Here is a 24,277-nt window from a genome sequence, read left to right as displayed (position 1 = left end):
CTGATTCATCCTCAGTACAACTGTGTAGGCGAAGCTAATGAAACGGCTCCAAACCACTGTCCTTCGTGGTTAATTTTAGAAGAGGTTACTGAGATAATTGTGTGAGTGTTTATTGGATGATTGACAGTCGAAGAACAAGATGGGCATATTGGGAGGTATCAGTGTGTCTGTTTCTCTGTTGTTTGGCAGTATTATACTCGCATATGGTCTGGCAGCCCAGTTCTGACAGGCTCAGGAGGAGCTTGGTGAGTGGGAGAGAGAAAGGAGAGAGAAGAGAGGGGAGTGAGAGAGAATTAAGCAATAGAAGAGAGGAAAGTGGCTGTATGTAAGTAAGCGAGCGTGGGGGCAGTCTGCCAGAGACTGATAACCTCAGCTTAACTCTCAGCCTACATTACCTGCACATCTACACACTCATTAGTACACACGCATGCGCACACACTCAGCTATGATGGACTGTGTTCTGAGCAGAGCAAAGTGACTTCCCTCCAGTATATGCTCACCAAAGATCTAAAAGCAGCCACAAACTATTGGTAAGTCAATGCCTCTCTTTCCTTTTACTGATATCATCGTGTTTATTGTATATGCTTAATCTTATTGAACTGTCTGCCTATTAAACAATAGTACTATCTGATTAAGGCTAATATCTGACTTCACAGTGTTAGTTTAATTAAAAAGTATAATTACTGGAATGATGGCTTTGTTTAGCTCTGAGCCTGTTGTCTTTTATTCAGTAATCTTATAATTCCTCTAAGCTTGGTGTGTTTCCATGCTTGCCAACTGTCCCTGTTGGAGCTCTTTAATGCCTGGATAATAAGATTTAAAAGGGTGTGACTTTTGGTAACACATTGCTGTCATCTATAAAAATCTCAAGAGGGTTACAGAGACACAGTGACGGCAGCACTGTGTTTGGGGAGATTCCCCAAGTCATCCCTTTTTTTTTATTTTAGTGGCATACCAAACGAAACACAAAACAGCATGGTTCAGAAAGAAATGCTATGATTTACAATTATATATGACATCTGAACACTAAAAAAGTATTAGATCCACGTATGTATGTATGTATGTATGTATGTATGTATGTATGTATGTATGTATTTCTATCTATCTATCTATCTATCTATCTATCTATCTATCTATCTATCTATCTATCTATCTATCTATCTATCTATCTATCTATCTATCTATCTATCTATCTATCTATCTATCTATGTCTCTTTCTGCAATAACTACAAAAGCCAAACAGAAACAAATGGATCTAACTCTTTGCCATGAAAACAGATTGGCTGTTTTTTGTTCTAGAAGAATGTACATTTGCCTCATTTAGCAAACTGTAGACACAATCCCTGCTTGAGGATTAGGATTTATTCAGAACTGATTGTAAATATTAAGTGTTCAGTGTATGATCAGAAACTCATGCAAAGAGAGAATGTAAAATTTTTTAGAGCAACAACTGAACCTAATCTGCTCACACTACAGCACTGTGTTTCAAAGGATCATGTCTGCATGACTTGTAGCGTTTTATTTGTTCGTTTACATTTTAGTTTAAATAGCAGTGGCACCTGCTGACAGACCCGAGGAGCACACAGGATAATGGCTGTGTTCCATTGCTCAGCACAGCTGGACAGAAAAGCTATTTTCAGTTGCAGGTAGATCCACTGGCAGCTTAGGCCTTTGTGACATAACCTTCTGTAGCCTGTCCTGACTGTGTTTGTGTTATACTACACCACTACATATCTGCTTGGTTACTGTAATGAGGTAAAGGGAAAAGCCCATTAGGGAGACACTTATTTTGCCTCTCTATCAGAGAAAGAAAAAAATAGCAACCTTATTTCATGATTCAAAGGGGTCCAATAATTCAAAAGTTAATTAATTAAACTGCTAATAAACGTATAGAGTAAACACCTCTGAAATCAAATACATATAATTATATCTGCTACTGTCTTTTATGTATAATGTTGTTTTTTTTTGTTTTGTTTTTGGATCTTAAAGAAATTTGCAGAAACACATGCCATTTCTGCTGCCAAAACCCTATTGGTTTTTTGTTTCCTGTTTGTACTCAGTTGGCAGACAATTTAAGGGAGTACACCACTATACTATACTAATTATGACTTTTCAATGAAAACTTGTTTGTATTGACAAAACCTGATAGCTAAAAGAATAACTGATTATAAGTAACATAGTGTAGTGCTAAAAGGAAGTCACCAAAGCATGATTTGTGTTACTGGGAAGCTAATTTTAAACATGACATGAGAAAAGCTGCATCATAGCTTATCATAAGCTCGCAAAGGTAGGAATAAAGGTTATAAAATGTGATTAGGAAAAAATATATACTTTTAAATTTAATGGAAGAAAAGTTCAATCTAAGAAAAAACAATCATATAAGTTTTAAGAAAAACATATGCTAGACAATTTTTTGGTATCCCAAGTAATTCTTGTGCACAAATGAAACTGAAACATTTAAAAACATTTTGAGGACATGGCTTACAAAAGAAATTATTTTTTATTTTTTTTATTTAAGCAGTCATCCGCAACTTTATTTGGTTATTAGGTTTCATTAGGTTGAATAAGAGGTGACACAGAAGCCAAATTTTCTTAGTCATCAGCATGGGAAGATTAGAGATTCACACCAATGAAATGATACAAAGTAAAATTATTTTCAGGCAAAGGGACAAGAAAATAGCTATACCCCTAAAATGCCCACATTGACTGTTGGGGCATTAATTAAAAAGTATAAAATAACTAGAACTGTAATAAACCCATGTGCAAAAGGATGAGAATATATTTTTTTCACAGGCACAGTGAGGAAGATAGTTCGAGAGGCAGACATTTCTCCATGGATCATGCACTGAGATTTGCAAAAGATGGTAGCATTTGGGTCCCAGTGCTCCAAATATACAATTAGACAGAAGTTTCATGCCAGAACAAAATTTTTTTCTTTCATCCAGTCTCAACGATAAGTGTTTGGTATTCACAAGATGCTATTTGAACCAGGTCTTATGGTCCATGAGACTCAAGGTGGGTTTGGTGAAAAAGGAAGAATGAAAATAAACACTATTATAGAGGCAGAGAAGCTGTGTTTTCTCCAGGGGACCTGGTACATGCATCAGGATACACGGTAGCATGTTTAAGCACGACAAAGATCCAAAACAGATTGATGTTTAAATTAACATAAGAAATCCTTCATTGGCAACATTAAAATAAGAGCACACCAGAAAAGGATTTGATTTGATTGGATAGCACATTTAATCACATTCCTTTCTAATGTAGACATTGAAACCCACCATGCTACACAATGCATTATATTTGCACTTGCACAACAAACTCATAAATTAAAGATATATGCCAATGGGTTGTGTTGATTGCACTCTTATTTGTTTGACTTTTCACTTGGGAATTTGGGTTTTATGTCAAATTAAAGGACGAGGGATGAAAGATGTAAAATATATGGGAATATTATATACATAATGTTCTAAACAATGGTGGAGCACACCCAAAACTCTTTAACCATGGTATGCACAGGTTGGTGTATGGTCTTCTACACATAAAATGCATCAGTCAGATGTATGCTAAGCTTAGAGCCACAGAGCAGTGTGATCTCTATGCTGAGGAGTTGCATGCCACTCACCCACCAAATAAAATCGCACTCATGTACACATGAACATTGAACACCAACATAAGTGAAAACTTCACATGTTCAAATGTCTTACTTCACATAGCCTGTCTCTACAAATTTAGACCCAGGGGTTCAATAAATCACTGCTGTTACTGAGCACAAGTCTAAAACATTGTTCAAATGGACACTCAGCCAAGATCAATTTTGTTTTTAACTGCAGTGAGTGAAAGAGAGAGAGAGAGAGAGAGAGAGAGAGAGAGAGAGAGAGAGAGAGAGAGAGAAAGAGAGAGAGAGAGAGAGAGAGTAAATGAACCTTCCCCGTGGAAAATGCCCAGTAGCATGATTTAGATGGTTTATATGAATGTCATCACACAACAGAATATTGTTATGGGAACACTTCAATGCTTATCAGATTCCTTTTAAGAGTTCACAAATGTTTGGAAAAACTTGATTTATAAGCAACTAGGAATTTCTGCAGTATTAATGATGAATAGTTTTTGATACTGTAATCTTGTAAACCCTCTTGCACTTGTGTAAATCAGTGGCCTATTTATTTTCCCGTTCTATTACTGACTGGTATTCACATACATCACTGCGGAGGACTCATATGTAGGTATGTTTCATAAATGCACATTGTCATTGGAATGCCTTTTCCTCACACTGCAATCATCTATCTTGCTTGTCGATGTTTGAGTGACAGATGTGAGGCTTCACTTCAGCAGACTATAACTAGCATGAACAACATAGCCTGTCATTCTTCCTATCAAATCCATCACAGACTGGCTTTGAATACCGCAATGGCTGCATATTTATAGATCAAATGTGTACAGTGCATGTTTTGGAAATGTTACAAAAGATTAGCAAGGCTTAGGGTATATATTTGGAACAATAAATCCTATAGACAACTTAAAACAAACCCTGACCCCTGTCTTACGACCATAAGTTTTATGTACTGTATGATATTTGAAGCCATTGACATTGGCCACTAGTTTTACTGATACACTGACATGTATTTATCTTCTCCTGTTACTGCCATTAAATTTGTTGCCTTTTCATCACTTATTTATTTACACCCAGGAAACTGAGAGTGACTTTTACAGGTCTACAGATCATCATGCTGGAAAAATCAGACACATGATACATAAAAAAACGCATCTTAACCTAATCTATTAGCTTATTAGTTCAATAAATTATAGCACTATTACTACCAATCCAGTCCTCCCTTCGAGAGAACACTGTTATAGAAAATGCTTACTCCTTTTCACCTTTTGCTTCCAAACCCCAGTGGTTTTCCAGCCATACCCAAAAAAAATGTGTGCCCCACTTTATCAACCATCCACCCAGCCATTGTCTAAATTTGGCTTTTTTTCTCTTGCTTGCTGCCTGTACACTGTTCATTCTCTGGCTGTATGCATTGCTCAGACGAGATTCTTCTCACCTCTATGTTTTAGAGTCAGTATGGAGGAGGCTGACCTTTTGCGGGAAAGACTACAGGCCATCACAGTAAGTACAGTACTATTCTAGAAACGAGAAATTCACTATATTTTCATATTTAACTGTATATTTTAGCTTGCTTATTGGTTACAATATTTTCTTATAAACCATTAAAGCTAAATTTCTTACCTCCTCATCTATACTTCTGAAAATTATCATTTATTCAACACATCTTAATAAGGAAGCACTAATATTATTGCAATGATATACAGTCAGATACTTATGTGAGATATTGTTAAAATTAAGAATGCAGGGTTTAATTGGAATATATATACCTAAATCTATAATCAAAAACAGGTAGAGGCAAGCTTTGTGGTTTTGTAGCCAAATTATTTGCAGCATTATGAGATTGTGATGTGCTTTAAGACATCAGGATCCTAATGTGCATTAAAATGTTTTCAGTTGATAAAGATCTAGTATTTTGAACCTGTAATGGCCCCTTTCGTGAAACTTGGTATTAAGTTATTATTAGCCTTTTTTCTACAAGTAAAATTAGAAGATAATATCAATCAGATTGTTCTTATGTTCAAATATCAGTTTGTATGGTTGAGAATTTATTTGCATGATCCCTTTTTTTTTAAAGTTGTGTTTAGGGCCATTGTCCATGTTATGTATGATCTATTCTTGTCCCAGGAAATTTCATTTGACACCTTATGCATGACTTTAATGTACACTACCAATAGAATTAAAACACCGACTCCACAATCACACAACACAATATGTTTTCAGGAATCTGAGAAGGAATTTATGTTTGTTGATTCATGTGTTGAAACAGGAGAAAAGAAGAATACAAGAGGATATTGCAACAAAAAGGAGAGAGATCGAGGAAGAGAAATTAAAACTTCAATATCTAAAGGTATTAAATGTCCTACAGTTTCATAATCTTGTATGACTTATTTGAGGTTCTATCATTTTAAGTATTGGCATACATAGTTAAAGACTATTAAACAGAGAAATCTTGCTATTGTCCAAATAGAAAAAAGCTCTGCGGGAACAATGGCTCATGGATGGCCTGAGCAGTCAGAATGAGCAGGAGGAAGAAGCCATGAGAGCACAGGCTCAAGAGGAGAAGCAGCAGAACATGCTATTGCAGCAACAAATCCTCAGGTACTTCAAATAGCAGGACTGCATCAGTTTCTGGAAGTTTCTTTTTTACTTTCTCTACAAGCATCTGTGGACTTAATTATTTGTAGCCTGCAGGCTTTAACAAAATGTAAGTAAATTTTACTTATACAGTGTAGCCCCAGACACTTCACAAGGTAGCTTTACAGAAATGCAGATGTAGATTTAGCTCCCCTCTGAGAAATCCAGTGGTGATTGTGGGATGAAATGAAGAAGAATTTGGGTGACATGGACAAATGTGTTGAAGGGATGTTCACTATGAGAATTTGAAGTCCTGGGATGAGCTATGAATTATAGTGTACAAGTTAGATAATGCACTGGAACAAGGCTAAACGTTGTGCATAAACTATTTTGGGGAAATCTTTGTGGTGTCCATGCAGTAACACAATGTGACTCAACAAAGCAGAAAATTTAAATAGAATTGAAGATGAATTTAGTATGTCTGAAAGGTGAGAGGATCCACAGTGATAGAAGAGTTTCAGGATCAAGCAACTGCATCATGTCTGGCAGCAGAAGTACACATACAGCTCGAGAGAGAGAGAGAGAGAGAGAGAGAGAGAGAGAGAGAGAGAGAGAGAGAGAGAGAGAGAGAGAGAGAGAGAGAGAGAGACCATATTTTATATTATATAGAGACCAATTTGCTCTAATCCTGCAGTGGTTTAAAATAGAGTGAAAATGGAGACTACAGCAGATTTAGATATGACAGCATATCTAATAGGGAATATAAAAATGTAACCCAGGCATGAGGGCATCCTGCGATATTCATTATCCTTTCACTCCACTATCAACAAATCTGAGAGGGGTGCAACAGCATCAAGACAAACTCTCAGTACAAAATAATCTCTCAATACCCAGTAGATCTATAACTTTACACAAGAGAAAGGCTATGTAACTTTGTAATGTAATGTTGGATCGAACAAAGTTTTACAAGACTAGATTTAAAAAACACTTTTTGGACGGCTGTTCAGAGGAAAGGGATTTGCAGGAAAAAGATCAGGACCATGCTGTAGGCTTTATTATTCTAAATACTAATCTCTTTGGAAAGTGGTTGAGAGGATTATTTAGGTAGGATTAATACGAATATGTTAAACAATAATTCTGCTGTGTATACTGACACGTTCTGTCTATTCACATCAGATCCATATTGATGTATGACTAAGAGATTAGTATTAAATAAATAATCACGGAACCATAAATAATGTATTGAACTTCTGCGCACTTAAGAGTGCATCAGTCCAAATAAAAAATTAAAGGAATTTAACAATCAATGTCTAAAATCTCTATCTCAATCTCCCATTATATTAGTAAAGGCAGGATGATGCAGTCAATAACCAGGTTGCATTTTATTTCCCCACAGTTGCTTGTGTTACACAGCTTGTTTTATATTTTCTTTGAAAAACAAAAGGAGTACAGTCAGACCCTGACCTACAACCACCCGACTTACGATTTACAACATTTAGATAAAAAAATTTTATGATTTACGACACAAAAAAAAGAAAAAATTCATAAAAATAAATTCATTAAAAAAATTATATATATATATATATATATAAATATATATAAAAAAAAAAAAATATATATATATATATATATATATATATATATATATATATATATATATATATATATATATATATATATATATATATATATATATATATATACAGTGAGGAAAATAAGTATTGGAACACCCTGCTATTTTGCAAGTTCTCCCACTTAGAAATCATGGAGGGTCTGAAATTGTCATCGTAGGTGCATGTCCACTGTGAGAGACATAATCTAAAAAAAAAATCCAGAAATCACAATGTATGATTTTTTAACTATTTATTTGTATGATACAGCTGCAAATAAGTGTTTGAACACCTGAGAAAGTCAATGTTAATATTTGGTACAGTAGCCTTTGTTTGCAATTACAGAGGTCAAACGTTTCCTGTAGTTTCTCACCAGGTTTGCACACACTGCAGGAGGGATTTTGGCCCACTCCTCCACACAGATCTTCTCTAGATCAGTCAGGTTTCTGGCCTGTCGCTGAGAAACACGGAGTTTGAGCTCCCTCCAAAGAGTCTCTATTGGGTTTAGGTCTGGAGACTGGCTAGGCCATGCCAGAACCTTGATATGCTTCTTACAGAGCCACTCCTTGGTTATCCTGGCTGTGTGCTTCGGGTCATTGTCATGTTGGAAGACCCAGCCTCGACCCATCTTCAATGCTCTAACTGCAAAAGGAGGTTGTTCCCCAAAATCTCGCAATACATGGCCCAGGTCATCCTCTCCTTAATACAGTGCAGTCGCCCTGTCCCATGTGCAGAAAAACACCCCCAAAGCATGATGCTACCACCCCCATGCTTCACAGTAGGGATGGTGTTCTTGGGATGGTACTCATCATTCTTCTTCCTCCAAACACGTTTAGTGGAATTATGACCCGAAACTTCTATTTTGGTCTTATCTGACCACATGACTTTCTCCCATGACTCCTCTGGATCATCCAAATGGTCATTAACAAACTTAAGACGGGCCTGGACATGTGCTGATTTAAGCAGGGGAACCTTCCGTGCCATGCATGATTTCAAACCATGACGTCTTAGTGTATTACCAACAGTAACCTTGGAAACGGTGGTCCCAGCTCTTTTCAGGTCATTGACCAGCTCCTCCCGTGTAGTTCTGGGCTGATTTCTCACCTTCCTTAGGATCATTGAGACCCCACGAAGTGACATCTTGCATGGAGCCTCAGTCTGAGGGAGATTGACAGTCATGTTTAGCTTCTTCCATTTTCTAATGATTGCTCCAACAGTGGACCTTTTTTCACCAAGCTGCTTGGCAATTTCCCCGTAGCCCTTTCCAGCCTTGTGGAGGTGTACAATTTTGTCTCTGGTGTCTTTGGGTAGCTCTTTGGTCTTGGCCATGTTAGTAGTTGGATTCTTACTGATTGTATGGGGTGGACAGGTGTCTTTATGCAGCTAACGACTTCAAACAGGTGCATCTAATTTAGGATAATAAATGTAGTGGAGGTGGACATTTTAAAGGCAGACTAACAGGTCTTTGAGGGTCCGAATTCTAGCTGATAGACAGGTGTTCAAACACTTATTTGCAGCTGTATCATACAAATAAATAGTTTAAAAATCATACATTGTAATTTCTGGATTTTTTTTTTAGATTATGTCTCTCACAGTGGACATGCACCTACGATGACGATTTCAGACCCCTTCATGATTTCTAAGTGGGAGAACTTGCAAAATAGCAGGGTGTTCAAATACTTATTTTCCTCACTGTATGTCACATATACCACTATAATTGAAAATAAATCTTTCTAATGCAGTAATTAATTTGACAATTAATTTAATAAGTCTCATCTTTCAGATTGGTAATGCTGATGTTCTAGGGGGCTGAATAGATAGCAAATAAAAGTAATAATCATCGTCATTTTTATTATTATCATTATGATCATCATTTTAATAATAATAATATGTATTGTTGAGGAAGATTTGTTAATTTATGTCATAATTTTTCATGAAAATTTAATTTGATGTATGTTTAGTTTTGTAATTGGAATTACTATTTAGAACTTCCTACAGGATATTCCTACATTCTTGACTGTTCTGTCGTCTTATTTTCTTTTTCCTTTCATTTGTCCTGCAGAATAGAGAGTGAAATTGAGTATCTTGAAACAAAGGAGCTGAATATCTCAGCAAAAGAAGGGCTCATTTTAAAGCGACTGAAGGAGGTAGAGAGGACAGCTGAGGACATTATAAAGGTATTGCTTGGTTTAGTTATTTGAGCATGTTTGAAGGCAGTGAAGACTTACTGCAGCATTCTGGGTTACTGCTGATGGGTCAATAGCACAAGGTGTGCTTTCGTTTTGTACCGAATGTTACAAAACTATTGTTTGCAATCTCTTGGCTGTGAGACCGGACAGAAGGCAGTTTGGTAACAGACGGATTGATTGTTACTTTGTTTGATATCTTTACATCATGTTATGTCTTTATGTGCACCAACTGTATTTCTACACAGGAAGTAAATGGTGATGTGCAAAGAGGTAAAAAAAAAATTCCTTGTTAGAACTTATAACATATTGCTATTTTATAATAGCATCTAATTTATATATATATATATATATATATATATATATATAAAAACAAACATCTGATTTATTATAGTAATATTTATTTGTTATTTTACAGAGATTCAATATATCTACTCCACAATACCTGATATCCCTAAGTCATATACCCCAACTGTTATAAGAAGAATCAACACTTCAGTAAAAGATCCTGTTAGTGAAGCAGAGAAAAGGGGTATGCTTCAAATTCTCTGCTTTATTTGAATAGCAAACATTTATTTATTTATTTTTTTTATATTATTAAAGTTAAATCTCTTAATAAGGGACAATTTAACATTAAGCAACTTCTAACCAATTTGTATTTACAGAGTGGTTTATTGTTTACTCTGAAATCGCATTTGGGCATTTAGTGCCAAATTACCACTAATTAAAGGCCAGTGTATATAAAGGTTAAAGCAGTTAAGCATATAACGTAGATAACTGACTTATAGAAAGCGCTAGCAGCAATTGGAAGACAAAATCACACTTTCAAGCATTTAATTAGACTGTTCCAGGTTGATTAGTTGTCAGATAGTACTAGCATGTCCAGTTTCAAAAAGCACAAATAGTTCTTTATTCACTTAGTTATTTAAATTAAGGTAATTTAAGTATAGATTTACCCTGGAACTAAGCATTCAGTTTTACTGTGCAGACTGAAAAAGACTATATGTTCGTTTTTCAGCAGAAAAAACAGCTTTAGTTAATGAAAAATATAAAAACAGATATTCCGCAGGAAATATTACACAGTTTATTTCCAATGAGTCAGAGTGATGGCTAGAAAACATTTGGTAGACAGCTTGAGGGAAACCAGACTTATAGACTTAGGAATGCCTCTTATAATAACATTTTGTTCATTTCCATATAGTCATATATTCAAAACGTATGCAGTATTAGATGCATTCAAAAGACAATGAATATTGGTTATCATCATACTGCTTACAGTATTGAGTATATGATAGACATACTGTTAATTAGAGGTTGCAACAGAGCAGTATCAAGGTAAAAATGAATCAGAATGATGAGTATCAGTTGTGAATATCTTGAGGATATTCTGGCCCTTTTTGGAGGTTACAGCTCTTGATGATGCAGAAGGTGCTGAAACCTGCAGAAGCAAGAAGAACAGCATCAGAATGAATCATGCACATTAGGTGGGAGAGTTGGGCCACAGCAGAAAAATGTGTCAGGATTACATCAGAAGACTGTAGAACACATGCAGCTTGGTGGATAGAAAGAACAGGTATAGCTAGAAGCACATACTCCATTCGGTTGAGCTATAAAATTCATCATGCCAAGCCACCTTTAACAGATATGAGTATCCTAGTTCACAAAAACATTTTTCATGCTCAAGGCCCCCCCTGAATCTGCCCCATTATCTTTAAGAAAAAACTTTTTAAAATTTGCATTCTTAAACAAATTTCGGAAGGATAATCCATAGCTGGAGATGTTATAGGAAAGGCGAGGAACTCGGTTTACGTAGCATTGTTCATAACACAAGGCTATTCAGAGTGCAATTCAAGGGCAAATATAAATATAAGTGAATTTTTTATTTATTTTTTTATTATGCTATATGCTGACTCAAAAAAACCTGCACTTTTTCATTAAAGCAAGGCAGAAAATCTAAAGTTCACTGTACAGAGAGACTACGCCTTTTCGGCTTCTCCCGTTAGGGGTTGCCACAGCGGATCCTCCGCACGTTTGATTTGGCACATGTTTTACGCTGGATGCCCTTCCTAACGCAACCCTCCCCAATTTATCCGGGCTTGGGACCGGCACTAAGAGTGGCTGGGGATGGTTCCCTGACCGGGAATCGAACCCGGGTGTACAGAGAGACAATTTTCCTAATTATTGTTACCCACCGATTTTTGTTTTTTATTGTATAAACAACAGATTATTGGTTGGAATTCTTTCATTGATGATCATTTGCCAATGCTGTTTAAAGTCTTTTAAATAGCAGTGTAAACCAATAGCTTGACTTAAGCTTAATTAGCCTTTTTTCTCCAGCTATGTATGCTATGGAGATCAGTGTGGAAAAAGACCTGCGCACAGGCAAGTGCCATGTTCTTTCTACTGCCACAGTCAATTCACAGAAATTCCAGGAAGGTATTAAAGTCTACGATGACGGCAGGAAGTCGGTCTATGTTCTTCAGTCACCTGGAAAGGAGTCTGAGGATGCACCTGATAAACTGAGCCCTCTGGATGTGAAGGAGCTTTTAAGAAAAGCCACAGTGAAGAAAGACCTAGCTGATGTGCAGTATCATGAGCCTGTTTTCTCCAGCCCTTACAGCAGGTCCTGTACTCCTCAAAAAATGGAGCGAGGGATAGTCAGCCCAGGTCCTAATGGGATCCATATACAGAGCAAGACCTTTAGTACAATGCAGCCTGACAATCAAATTTGTCAACTTCAAGATCCTAAAAAAGTACATTCTTATATTCCTGATCATGGGGATTTTCACATAAATAAGAATGCTGTGAAAAGACAAAACGCAAATATTACCAAAGGTTGTGGTGGTGTGCACATGAATAATGCAGAGCCCATGCAGGAGCTTAAAGAACAGAATCTGCCAATTCCAGTGTTTGATTCACAACTGGGATATAAGAAGCACTCCACATTTTATCCAAGAGAAGATGCTTGCTGCTATGCAGAGAACTCTTTCTCATCTAATGTGGATAGCAGTGTGCCTGTCACTATGATTTTTATGGGCTTTAAAAATGCAGAGCCAGATGAAGGAGACAGTGCAATCCAAGCTGAACTAGTGGTAATTGATAATGATGAAGAAGACAATGATAAGGAACCACCTCTATCATATCATCCACAAGGTTACCATAGCAAGGTCTTCCAGCCCAAGAATGACAATCTTTATCGTTCAGAAGTCAGGCACAGTTTTATCAAAAGTCAGATGTCCAGAAGACACCTAATGCAATACGGGACACAAAAAACAGATACCTCAGGTATATTCAAACAGCAGCATGGCACCTAATTGCATTTTGTATCACCTCTAACACTTCTCTATATGTATAGGTGCAGTCAGGAGCAGCAGTTTTACATCCCTGCTGAATTAACAAGCATGCCATATTTGTGTAGCAACCAAGAAGAACCTTCTGAATAAAACAATGATGACAGTTATGACTATATATAGTTGTGAAAAGTACAGAAAACAAATATTTGACTTTTTTGTGTCTCTCGACCAGAGACACACAAAATTTGTATTTGGACAATGGTATTTGGACATTTGTTACCTGATTGGTTGGGTTTATATCCATTTTGCTCGAAAATGTAAATAAATAATATTTGAATGTGAATAAATATTACTTGCTCAATAAATTTTTTTTTAACATGGTGTATACAGGTCAGATAAACTTTCATTTCAATAGGTGTGCTCCTCAACAATCATGTTCAAATGTGTAATGGCTCCTGACAGATAGAGATGATTTAGCTCCTCTCAGTGGACACAATTAGTATGTAAAAAATCTTGTAAAGATGAGAAAATAAATCACAATGACTAAATAAAGCAAATATTTTTTCCACAAATAAAGGTTTCTGTGTAAAAATAAAATAGTCTATAAAATATCTATTGACATTAATTTAGTAATATAATAGTAATATAATAGTTTTACTTAATTATTTTGTTAGTGTAATAAGTTTAAATGATTAAACTTAAAAAAAAATTAGTTAAAAAAAATGCCTTTCACATTATTTTCACAAACCCTGCTATAACTAATATTTAGGAAATGGAAGGAAAATGACATTTACTGATTTAATTCCATTACATGGCCTATTTTTCTGTCTGTTGTGTCTGTTGGTATTTCTGGGTTCAAAGCACTCAACCATTTTTTTGAGTCATGCAAGGCATCTTTCTTACTTTTTTCTCCCACAGACGTCCACAGTGCCAAAGTGGGATTAAATGTCTGTCTATGTCCTGTGCAAAAGAATAATGCCCTCTATTTTAAAGTATTTCTATGGCCTTTGCTGTCAATCATTCTGAATTGAACAGCTTGTCCTTGGTCACTCTTAAGAGTGTTCAGAGACATTTCGTTAACAGCTGTATGAGAGTCAGTTATATAACCTATGAAACTTTGCATTATATAATCCAGAAGATTACAAAAATGTACAAGATTCCATATTAATATATGATTTGAACCTGTCCTTTTATAGACTTATACAATACATCTGGATGCACTCACTGCTTTCCCTTCTTTTTCACAGTCTTGACAATGAAACAGCCTCAGCTAGAAAAATATGCAGTTCCTGCACAGCAAGATCCCAGGCTGTGATGAAGAAATAATAAGAAAGAGCGGACACAAGAACTGGGTGTTTTCTACAATAGAACTAAGATTTCTTGAATTAAATATGAGAAGAAAACAAAAATGAACAATTATTTAGAAATATTAAAGTAGTATGTTATTTTTATTAGCATGTTTTTTTATTATTCATGTACTCTCTGTGATTTTGTATCACAGAAAGTACATGAATAATCACCAGAGTTGTTGTCAGTTTATGAAATGCTCTGCAGTATATAATTATTTTAAGTGCCTTGAAAGTGCAAGTTAATGCAAGTGAAAAACAATTCTATTTTTTGCACTCATAAATATAAGCAACTATAATATTGCTAATTAGAAACCAGAACACAAGTTTTCTTTGTAAAAGTATTATAATGCTTGTGTTCAAATGAAATAAAAATGGAATGGTAAAGAGCAGTCCCAAAGTGTGGTATTAAGCTATTTTATTAATAATTATCTCTTTCTGGACAATTATTATTATTTAGGAGCTCTGATTAATGCTGAATAATAGAGCCTTCACAAAGAATAGAGCAGCGCAGTTTTCCAGGGATTTGTTAATGACATACCAAATCTGCTTTAAAAGCTAGACTTTATATTATAGAGGCTCTGGATCGAATACATAGAAAATAATCTTGCATTGACTGAATGAAATACATTTATTTTATTTATTTTTTTGAGAGCATTTCCCAATGCATACACTGGCATGAGTTAAACACATTAACAAACCACAAACAAACCAACAGAACCCTAAAGCATATATGAAGACATACATTTCCTGCGCTGATTTTGCATTTGAATTTGTTACATTGTTTCTGAATTTGCTGTTGTGCTTTTTGCTTGGTTGTTGCATTGTTTAATTTGTGAATGACTTTCTGGCACTGCAAATCCTTGATAGACATTTTTTCTAAGTAAGAAAAAAAAAAGCCTTTACTTGGGGTGAATGAGAATGCTTTAAATAACCCACAATATTTTTAGACTGTGTGTGATGATGTATGAAGAGGAAATGTATTTCATCATTTCATGATTTTGATTTCATCATTTCTGGTTTTCTTTTGTTTCTTTTCTACATATTATTTTTAAAGGCAGACTATATATTTGTGCATCCCAGTTTGGAAGCTACTACGTGTGAAAATACACTCCGTGGTTCATTTAATCATAGGAAAGTTGTTATTTCAGCAAAATCGTTCATCATGCATATGGCTGATTATCACTACTTCACGTCTTCTAACAGATATAATGTGATATAATATTCATATGTTTGAGCATCTAAGAAGCTACTAACTGAATTAGAAAATGCTTGATGGCAGCCTTGTATGAATTTACTTTTTAAAATTTTCATTTCACAGTGGATTGGTGTCTCTGCATTAGTGAGTCTGCAGGTTTTCATATCTAAATATTCACTTTAAGACAATAAGCATTTGATTAAACACGAGGATGAGAAACGGCTCCTGTGTGACTTTAATGCAGTAATAAAAACCTCAGTCCTTTCTTCAGAATTAAATCTGAAAACTTCTGAAATTATATTTAAATAGTAAATGTTTATCAAATTTTATCAAGACATTTCCAATGTCTAACTCGCAGCCTGTGTGTTGCTGAGTGTGTTACACACAGGAAGAAATCCGTACTCACAGATCTGATTTTTGCTTGCGAATGTCACTTGGAGCTAAATATCTGCAGTCCTTGCTGACAGTTTCTGAGACCTCCTGTGAGACTGTGAGTGTGCATGTATTTCTGTGAGTGTGAGAGTGTGTGAGCTTGTAACGAAGCAGCAGAGACAAACTGCTCAGCTATTGGCTGCTCCTCTCACATTCAGTGTGAGTCGCGTTTCTGTGGATACAGGGAAGAGCATCAGCTTAGCACTCTACACTCTGCTGCTGCCACAGAGCAAGGTAGGACAGCCACAGCCTCAGCTACACTCACAGCCAACTCATTCGTTTTACTTTTCCAACTACAGCTAGCAAATCAATGACCCCTGTGTTTTGTAGGCACAGTTAGGAGCTTTTGAGCATTGCAGTGCTTTTGATAGGCAACCATGTAGAGAGAGAGCACAGGCACAAAGAGGTACTGACTTTCAGCTGACAGGAATGTTAATTGGGCAAGTTTATAAGATTGCATACGTGTCTATTAATCATTTGTTATATTTCTGTGAATTGTGACGTAATGTGTGGAAGGTGATATTTTCCCCATTTCTTCTTTTTTTTTCTTCTTTTTTGCTGTAGTGTTTATATTGTATGAGAAGCAGATTTTGTATAGTTTGGGCAAAAAAATCTTTTGGACAAATCCATTTTCAGAACATATTTTTAAACATTTGAATATGTTGAACATATATTTGTTATAATTTTTCATTTGGTAACTTCATACAGTAACATTCTCATTTTAGAAAAGCTAAATTTTTTTATACCTACACAGATTTTCCCGCACACATCAGCATAAATACTAATTGAGTGGTAGTTTTGAAATTGCGTAGCATGCAAAAAAAAAATGCAAATAAAAATCTTTCAATTGTAATGAAAACCTTGTTTGAATTTTCCTGGTGGATGTTTTAAATCGACATATCTGAAACTGCGCAAGAAGTCAGAAGTGGCTGATGAGAAGTCTGATTGCGAATGATGTGTTTCTGCTCCTTTCTGTTGCCTCATTAAAAAGGCAGAGTACTGGAGTCTCGGCTTTCGACCCTTTAAAGGAATAAGAAATATTTTACTGTAACAACTAGATTTCAGCAATCTCTGTAATAGTTAAAGTTGAACTTATAAATGACAGCTAGACTAATTTTTTTCTTTTTTACATTTTTTTCATAAAATTGAAATGTTGATGTATATTATTACATATAATGACCAAAAAAAACCTCACAGGGTTCAGCTGGAACACATTTAAGTATTTAAATGACTATCACATTTAGTGTTTTTTGACTGATCTCTTATGAAACTTGTGAAACATGTGCCCCTGCTGTGCAGTGACAGATGGAGCCTAATCAAGCTGTCTCTTAAGGCTGTTAGCTTTTCAGAAAAGTGGCTGGCTGGAGGTCTGAATGACCAGCCCACGCACTGCACAGTCTCTTTCACTTCAACTCTGCTTATGATTCAGGTTTTTGTGCTTCAGAGAGCAAAATGTCCCTGAAATGATAAAGCGAATTAAAACACCTTCCTTCTTCTCAGTGAGCAAAGTCTGAAGGTGACCCTCTGAATCGTGAAGCTCTCTTTCAGAAGACGCACTGACAGAAAGCACAATCTGTTAAATGTAACCTTTATTTCCCTGATAGCCAAAAAGTATACACATGAGGGCCACATTGATAGTGTACAAATCTATACATGTTGCACAATCAATTATTGACCTCATTATGGAAAGTGTGGAGTGAAAGTATTGCCTAAAGCAACAGGCATCAAAGACCGAAGCATACATATAATGGCATATCTGCCAATATTTCAATGTTATCCTGCGTTATTCAGTTGCCAACACCAGCTCTAAGCTTCATGTATTATCCTAAAATGAAAGCCAGAGAGCCTGTGCATTCTGAGGGAGGAATAGTTGACTTAGCAATAGAATAGAGATGATCTCCGGCTGGAGATCATGGAAGGTGTTTGGCTTTAGAGCTACCTCTGTTTCTCTGTGTCTGTCTTCAGTCCTAATGTCACTGAATTATTTATTGCATACTGATTATTATGACACAAGTGCTGAGACATGGAGGCTGTGAGCATGGACGTTTACGCACCAGCTGAGCTGTTATACCTTCTGGGCTGTTGCCATGGTGCTCAACACTTTTCTGTGTCTGTTGTTTTCATTGCGCTTTAAGCCTTTTGTGGGATTTGTTTAGTGAAAAATGCATTTTAGCTTTATAATTGAATTCATGAGCTTTTGTAAGTATTCAAGAAAGATTCGTATTCCAGGGAGTGGAGGATATAGACAAGATGAAACATTCTGAATGATTAAATCATGTCTGATCCACAACATAACTATTTTTAACTGTGTATTGGCGAAAACATTCTTTTTGGCTTCTGATGGTGCAAAACTGAAATGTTAATGAAACACTCTCTTAAAAAGCCAATGGAATTGGAGTGTATTCTGTAGTAGTAAATCTCTGCTTTGTATGAAGCGGCTGTTGACTGAAAGAGTTTTAGCATTAGGCAGCACATTACACTGAAACTTGGCAAGGGGCATTGGTGAGCTCACTGTTAACTTTGTCTGCCTTTAATCATAATGATTACAATATAGGAAACTACATAGTCATTACCAAACACTAAATCAGAAGGAACAACTGTGGAAAACAATCACTTTAAAAGTAGCTTTTGATATCTAATTCAAAATGAAAAGGGAAAAAAAATCAACAAAAACAGGAAATTCAGATCTGCAGTGTTTGCAGATTTATGTATGAAGCTGTGTGTTAAAACAAGACAGGGACATTTCCTTATGGGCTTTTGATTTGCTTCATTCACTTCCTCTCCTCAGCTTAATGGAGGGCAAGGCTAATAAGATGCAGGGACCCCGGTGCATCATATGTGGGCGAAGGACCCATTTTGTGGGCTTACATAACGGAAGCATTTAATTCCATCTGGCTTCTGCTTTTCCTTGCTCAAAGCCACTGAAAGTGTGAAATGATTCACTGCAATAGTAAACAAATCATTTTCTGTTACTTTTCTGTTCCGGATTGTCTGAGATGCATTATTTTGTGCTTTTAAGTGCTTAAGGCAAAGTGAATTTTTTACAACTGCAGTGAAATGTTTTATGTAAACTGTTCAACACTTAACAGGGAAAGATGTGAACGTTTGAACATTTGATTGAAAAGGACATTTGTGTGTTGATCAGAAAATAAAATGCTTGGTGGTATCAAGGTATGATATTTTTGCATGACACCAACGAGGTAAGGTATAAATCTGCTGTACGCAGATAAATAATAACAAGCAAAAAGCACATTTAACACCTTTAGTCCCATTACTTGCTACTTACATAAATAGAACGTTCACTAATCATGTCCATGTCAATAAGCATTACAATCTGCATAATCAATAGGCATAATAAGTCATGTAGCAAAAATAATCTTGATCTTTGTTACATAAAAAAACACTTTTATTTAATGCCATTGAGTATTCTGTATGCTTTATAGTATACAATTTAAAGCCTGAAAAATCTCTGACTAATGATCACATTGCACTGTAATGCCTTGCTACTCGTTAAAGGCTTCCTGCTTGGGATTTACCATGTTTAAAAACTTTTATGAGTATTATAACTTTTTTTCATATTCTTTTTCTCTTGTAGGGAGCTGCAAGCAAGATTCCAGAATCTGGTGGCCCAGAAGTGAATGAAAGTTTCTTCTTGATTGAGAATAAGACACAAACTAAACCTGAGACCCTCTCCAAGATAATCACCATGGAGACAACTGAGCAATCTAACATAGGAAATATACCAGACTATGAGGTGGAAGTCCAGGAGACTGAATTAATTGAGAACAAGGACATGAGTGCTGAAGATGAACAGGTTTGCAATGATGATGTTCTATTTGAATCCCCGAGTGCCAAAGTAGCGGATGCCATTTTAGTAGACTTGCCTCCCACAGTGACAAATGGTGATGAATTCGAAGATGTGCCATCCCCTAAAGAAGCTTTAATATTGGACGACACAAATGGTGAGCTTAATCGTAATGAATCTATTACCTCATCTATGTCTGATACACCATCTAGTGCTGAGAGTATGTATGAGAATGAGGCCATGCAAAAAAGACAGGATTCAGTGAAAGAGGAACTGTTGAAAAATATTGTGCCTGTAATAGAGGATGCTGAAGACGTAGATATACTAGATCCATTCAAAGCAGAATTCCCTGAGGATATCTTGGAAGGCTTAGGGTGTGAAGTAGACGAATCCATGTTGGAATCATTCATCCGGCAAGAAGTTATGTCAGATATCTCAAATGAGTCTGGTCAAAATCCTGAAGACTTAGATGAGTGTCTATTGGTTGAAATTGCTGCAGCATCGTCTGACAGTGAAACTGATGAGAAATGGAGAACAATATTTTCTTCATCCATTAATAAAGAGGATGATGACTCCTATCTTGATAGCCTTCAGTTAAGTGCACAGGAGCTTTTCATTCAAAAACCTGAAGTGAATATTCAAAACAAATCAGATGCATATGAAGAACCTGAACAGGATCTGCCTGTGGAGGACACCATGTTGGAGCAACCTGAAAGTACTCCAGTTAATGTACAGCCTACACAAGAAATAGCTTATAATCCTTCAACACTATTCCATGGCTTGTCCAAGATATCCGAGGATGAAGAAGAGCCAGGAAAAGGTTCTGTAAACCATAAAGACTTTTCATCTACTTGTGTCAAGTCAGACTCCAAGAAGAAAATGCCAAAAGATTATTGTGTGATTCAAGAGATGAAGAGTGAAAATGTCAGTACAGAGCATGTGAATTTCAGAGTTGCACGCAATCAGTGGCTGCAGATGGAGGAGCAAACAAAGAATCTCACACACCAGCCTGTCATCAGAACTGGGACCTGCCAGGGTAATCACAGCTTAATGTTTACCCCAGTGCGTAACATTGACAGGCAGAAGAAGGATGCTGAATTAGAGAGTTTGGCACTTAGCAAAGACTACCAACATACCCAGTTTAGCCCCACCTCAGAAGATTCGGGAGTAGATGACTCGAGTTTTAGGTCACCTTTTGATGACCCGGAAACCCCAGTAGAAAAAGAGATTCGCTCTGCCATGGAGAAAGAGGAAACCCTGAAACGTGGAAGGGGAATGTCCAAATCATACTCAAGTGATTGTGTGCCAGGAAAAGGAAAACCAGTCATCTTGAACCCTGGCAAATTATGTCAAGAGGTTGACGAGAAGAGAAAGATGCTTGAGCATGAGGAAGATGACTACAGATTATCCCCCAGCTCCCAGATGCCATCATTCATCATTACATCCTCCCCAACCAGATCACAGAAGCACGAAATGGCAGGTAACAATGTCATTATCCTCGAACCCGAAACTTGTCACCAAAGCCCTCGTCATGCTGGAAAGTTGGTGACCTCTAAATCCGCCGATTGGAGATCAGATGAAAGCCCAAGTGTGATTATACTGGAAACATCAAACCTAATTATTCGAAGTGCATCAGAGTTAAACCTGAACTCTGCTTCTGAGGCACCTGAGGAGAAAGCCTTTCTCAACAACCCGTTTTTCAAGCTGCGCTCCCGGAGCACCCTCTCTTTGGTTGATGAAGAGATTAGGATGGTAAAACAGCGAGAGGAAGAACTTAAAAAACAAAGAGCAGGCGTTTACACTAAAGAGAATTTCTTGCCTTCTCCAAATCTCCTGGACAACCCATTTGACAAACAAGGTTTGTGTATTTTCAAGCTGATTTGTTGACAACTATTTTCATCTGGAAAAATGCATTTTATAAACTCGTTCTTTGTTTGCTGGTTTTCAGATGATTTCCCCATCAAATGTAAATCATCCCCCTCATCACCTATGAAGACTTATAAGATGGATCGGGCAACTCTATCATGTGATCATAGAGTGAGTTCCAGTCAAACTGAATTTTATTAATACAAAGTATATACACTATATGGCCTGAAGTTTGTGGATACCTGTCTGTCACAACCATATGTGCGTCTTCATAATAAACTGTAACTATTTAGAGAAGACAGTTGAAAAGACCTAAGAAGCCCAGACCTATTCCAAAGTGACAATGCCCCTATGACAACCCATGACAATTTTTGGAGGCTGAGCCCTGATCTCAACCCTAAGGTACATCATAGGGAGAAACTTGAATGTTGACTGTACCCTAAACCTGAGTGAGACTCAACATCCGTACTTGACCTTACTAATACTTGTGTGGTTAAGAGGGCAAATCCAGAATCTAGTCCATAGACTGGAGCAAGTATATTACCAGAAAGAGGGATTAAACATTGAATATTCAAGAATCACATATGCGTGTGATGGTTCGGTGTCCAAATATTGTATCTTGAGTGTTTTTTTTTATTTATATAAATGATATATCTAGGAAATGTCACCTTTGACAAGGTTGTTCTAAATATACTTTAACCATTTGCCTCCATAGTTTCCTGAGGCCTATTCTGGCGGTCGGCGTAAGAGTGCCATGGCTCTGCGATGGGAGGCAGGGGAGTTTGCAAACCACTAGAGAGGAACAGAATAGATATCAATCATTAATTATCCTTGTTCTTTGTAAGAAACTTCAAGCAGCGCTACAAACTGATACCGATTTCATCATAAGCACATGCCGTTGCTTGTGTGATATTCGCAGCTTTTCATTTGTTGTCTCAGAGGCAGGAGATCTGAGTGCTTGCCAAGATGCCTGAATGTTAGCTGAATCTTAGATGTTCAGTCTACGCTTGTACTCGTTATAAACGTCCACAAAGATTTTAATCACAGTTTATTGTAATGTCTTAGTACAGAGTTCAGGAAAACTTGTCCTGTATTTTCATACTGTTTTTTTCTTGTAAGGCGAGTTCGTAGATTTATCCCTGGGCTAAACTTAAATATGTGAAACTGTAGAGATTAATATTACTATTATTATCAGGTTATTTCTGCCTTCATTCTGCACTGCAATAAGGCCAACCTAAAAGGATTCATTAGGGCACTGACTTCTGCCAACTTTTCGACAGAAAGTTAGTAATTGGTCCAATATATGTCTTTTTATGACAAGATCTTTACCTTTTAATATAATTATTATAGAGATCCTAAATGAGGGAGAAAAACTTGAATACTGAACACTGATATTTATCTGCTTTATTGTGTAAATGGGAAATCATAACGTAAATGCTTTCCTATTTGTCTAAGAACATATTTGTATGCTCATGTGACTCTGTTTAGGTCTAAGTATTATGGCTATAAGTATTGCTAGTTTGTATTCATGTATGCCATCATTAAGTACACATATGTGTTGCTTTATATCTGAGAAAAAAGATTGGGGGAAGGAACAAACAACATTTGAGTTGTTAACATTTACATGAGCATTAAAACATTGAATTTAAATGAGCAGCAAATAAAAAAAATATATATATATATGACTTTCTTGTTACTTCAATAATATTTCAAAATTTGAGAAAAAAAAAAGATTGCACTAATAACCCTAATTAAAGAATATGTTGAACTGAAGCATATAGCTCCATCAGAGAAGAGCTTGAGGAAGCAGCAGAGACTTCAACAAGACAGTCATGAGAAAGAAAGCCATTAGGTAAAGGGTTGTTTATTTTTAATTTGTACATACAATTACATTTTTGCATATACAAAACAGATCATGTATAAAATTTTTATGCAAAATTGAAGACAGTCACAGTGAAAAATGTTTAATGTAAACTTCATCTTTTACCAAAACCAGTGTTTTTCAGCCCTTTACTTTTTTGGCTTTAGTACACCATATATAAAATGTTAACCCAAACAAATATAAATAGTAGGCTATAGTTTGAGCTGTTGTCCTTGTACTGGTCAGGTTATGGACATTCCCAGGAAAATAGATAAAGAATATCATATGTTGTAGTGTTTCTAACTGGAACCCATGATTACACAACAAATATTCTTATTTTTATTTTTTGTAGTAGCTCTGAACAGTTTATGGTATCAAAGGCAACTTTGATGATCATGACACAGTGTTGCACAAGACAAATAACAGGAACTTTGAAGTGAATGGAGACTAATGAAAAGGTCAGAATAATCAATCAGCATTTCTTCTTATT

General features: G+C 36.2%; 2 protein-coding genes across 3 annotated transcripts; both read left to right on the top strand.

The window, feature by feature from the left end:
* On the top strand, positions 1 to 23,919 carry LOC310731449 (uncharacterized protein). Of its 2 annotated transcripts, XM_083551106.1 has the most exons (8): positions 1 to 530; positions 5,065 to 5,116; positions 5,883 to 5,963; positions 6,084 to 6,214; positions 9,863 to 9,977; positions 19,851 to 21,918; positions 22,009 to 22,097; positions 22,642 to 23,919. In XM_083551106.1, the coding sequence occupies exons 2-8, from the start codon at positions 5,072 to 5,074 to the stop codon at positions 22,720 to 22,722; spliced, it is 2,610 nt and encodes an 869-aa protein (XP_083407232.1). In that variant the 5' UTR covers positions 1 to 530; positions 5,065 to 5,071; the 3' UTR covers positions 22,723 to 23,919. The 2 variants fall into 2 exon arrangements, with proteins under 2 accessions (XP_083407232.1, XP_083407233.1); XM_083551107.1 differs by lacking the exons at positions 1 to 530; positions 5,065 to 5,116; positions 5,883 to 5,963; positions 6,084 to 6,214; positions 9,863 to 9,977 and adding an exon at positions 15,115 to 16,489.
* On the top strand, positions 10,385 to 14,996 carry LOC310732007 (palmdelphin-like). The gene is made up of 3 exons (XM_083552157.1): positions 10,385 to 10,518; positions 12,324 to 13,271; positions 14,527 to 14,996. The coding sequence occupies exons 2-3, from the start codon at positions 12,326 to 12,328 to the stop codon at positions 14,592 to 14,594; spliced, it is 1,014 nt and encodes a 337-aa protein (XP_083408283.1). The 5' UTR covers positions 10,385 to 10,518; positions 12,324 to 12,325; the 3' UTR covers positions 14,595 to 14,996.
* Positions 23,920 to 24,277: the final 358 nt, after the last annotated feature.

Source organism: Silurus aristotelis (genome assembly GCF_946808225.1).
Source record: "Silurus aristotelis genome assembly, chromosome: 1".
In the NCBI taxonomy this organism is placed as follows: domain Eukaryota; kingdom Metazoa; phylum Chordata; class Actinopteri; order Siluriformes; family Siluridae; genus Silurus; species Silurus aristotelis.
This window is presented reverse-complemented; position numbering and strand designations above follow the sequence as displayed.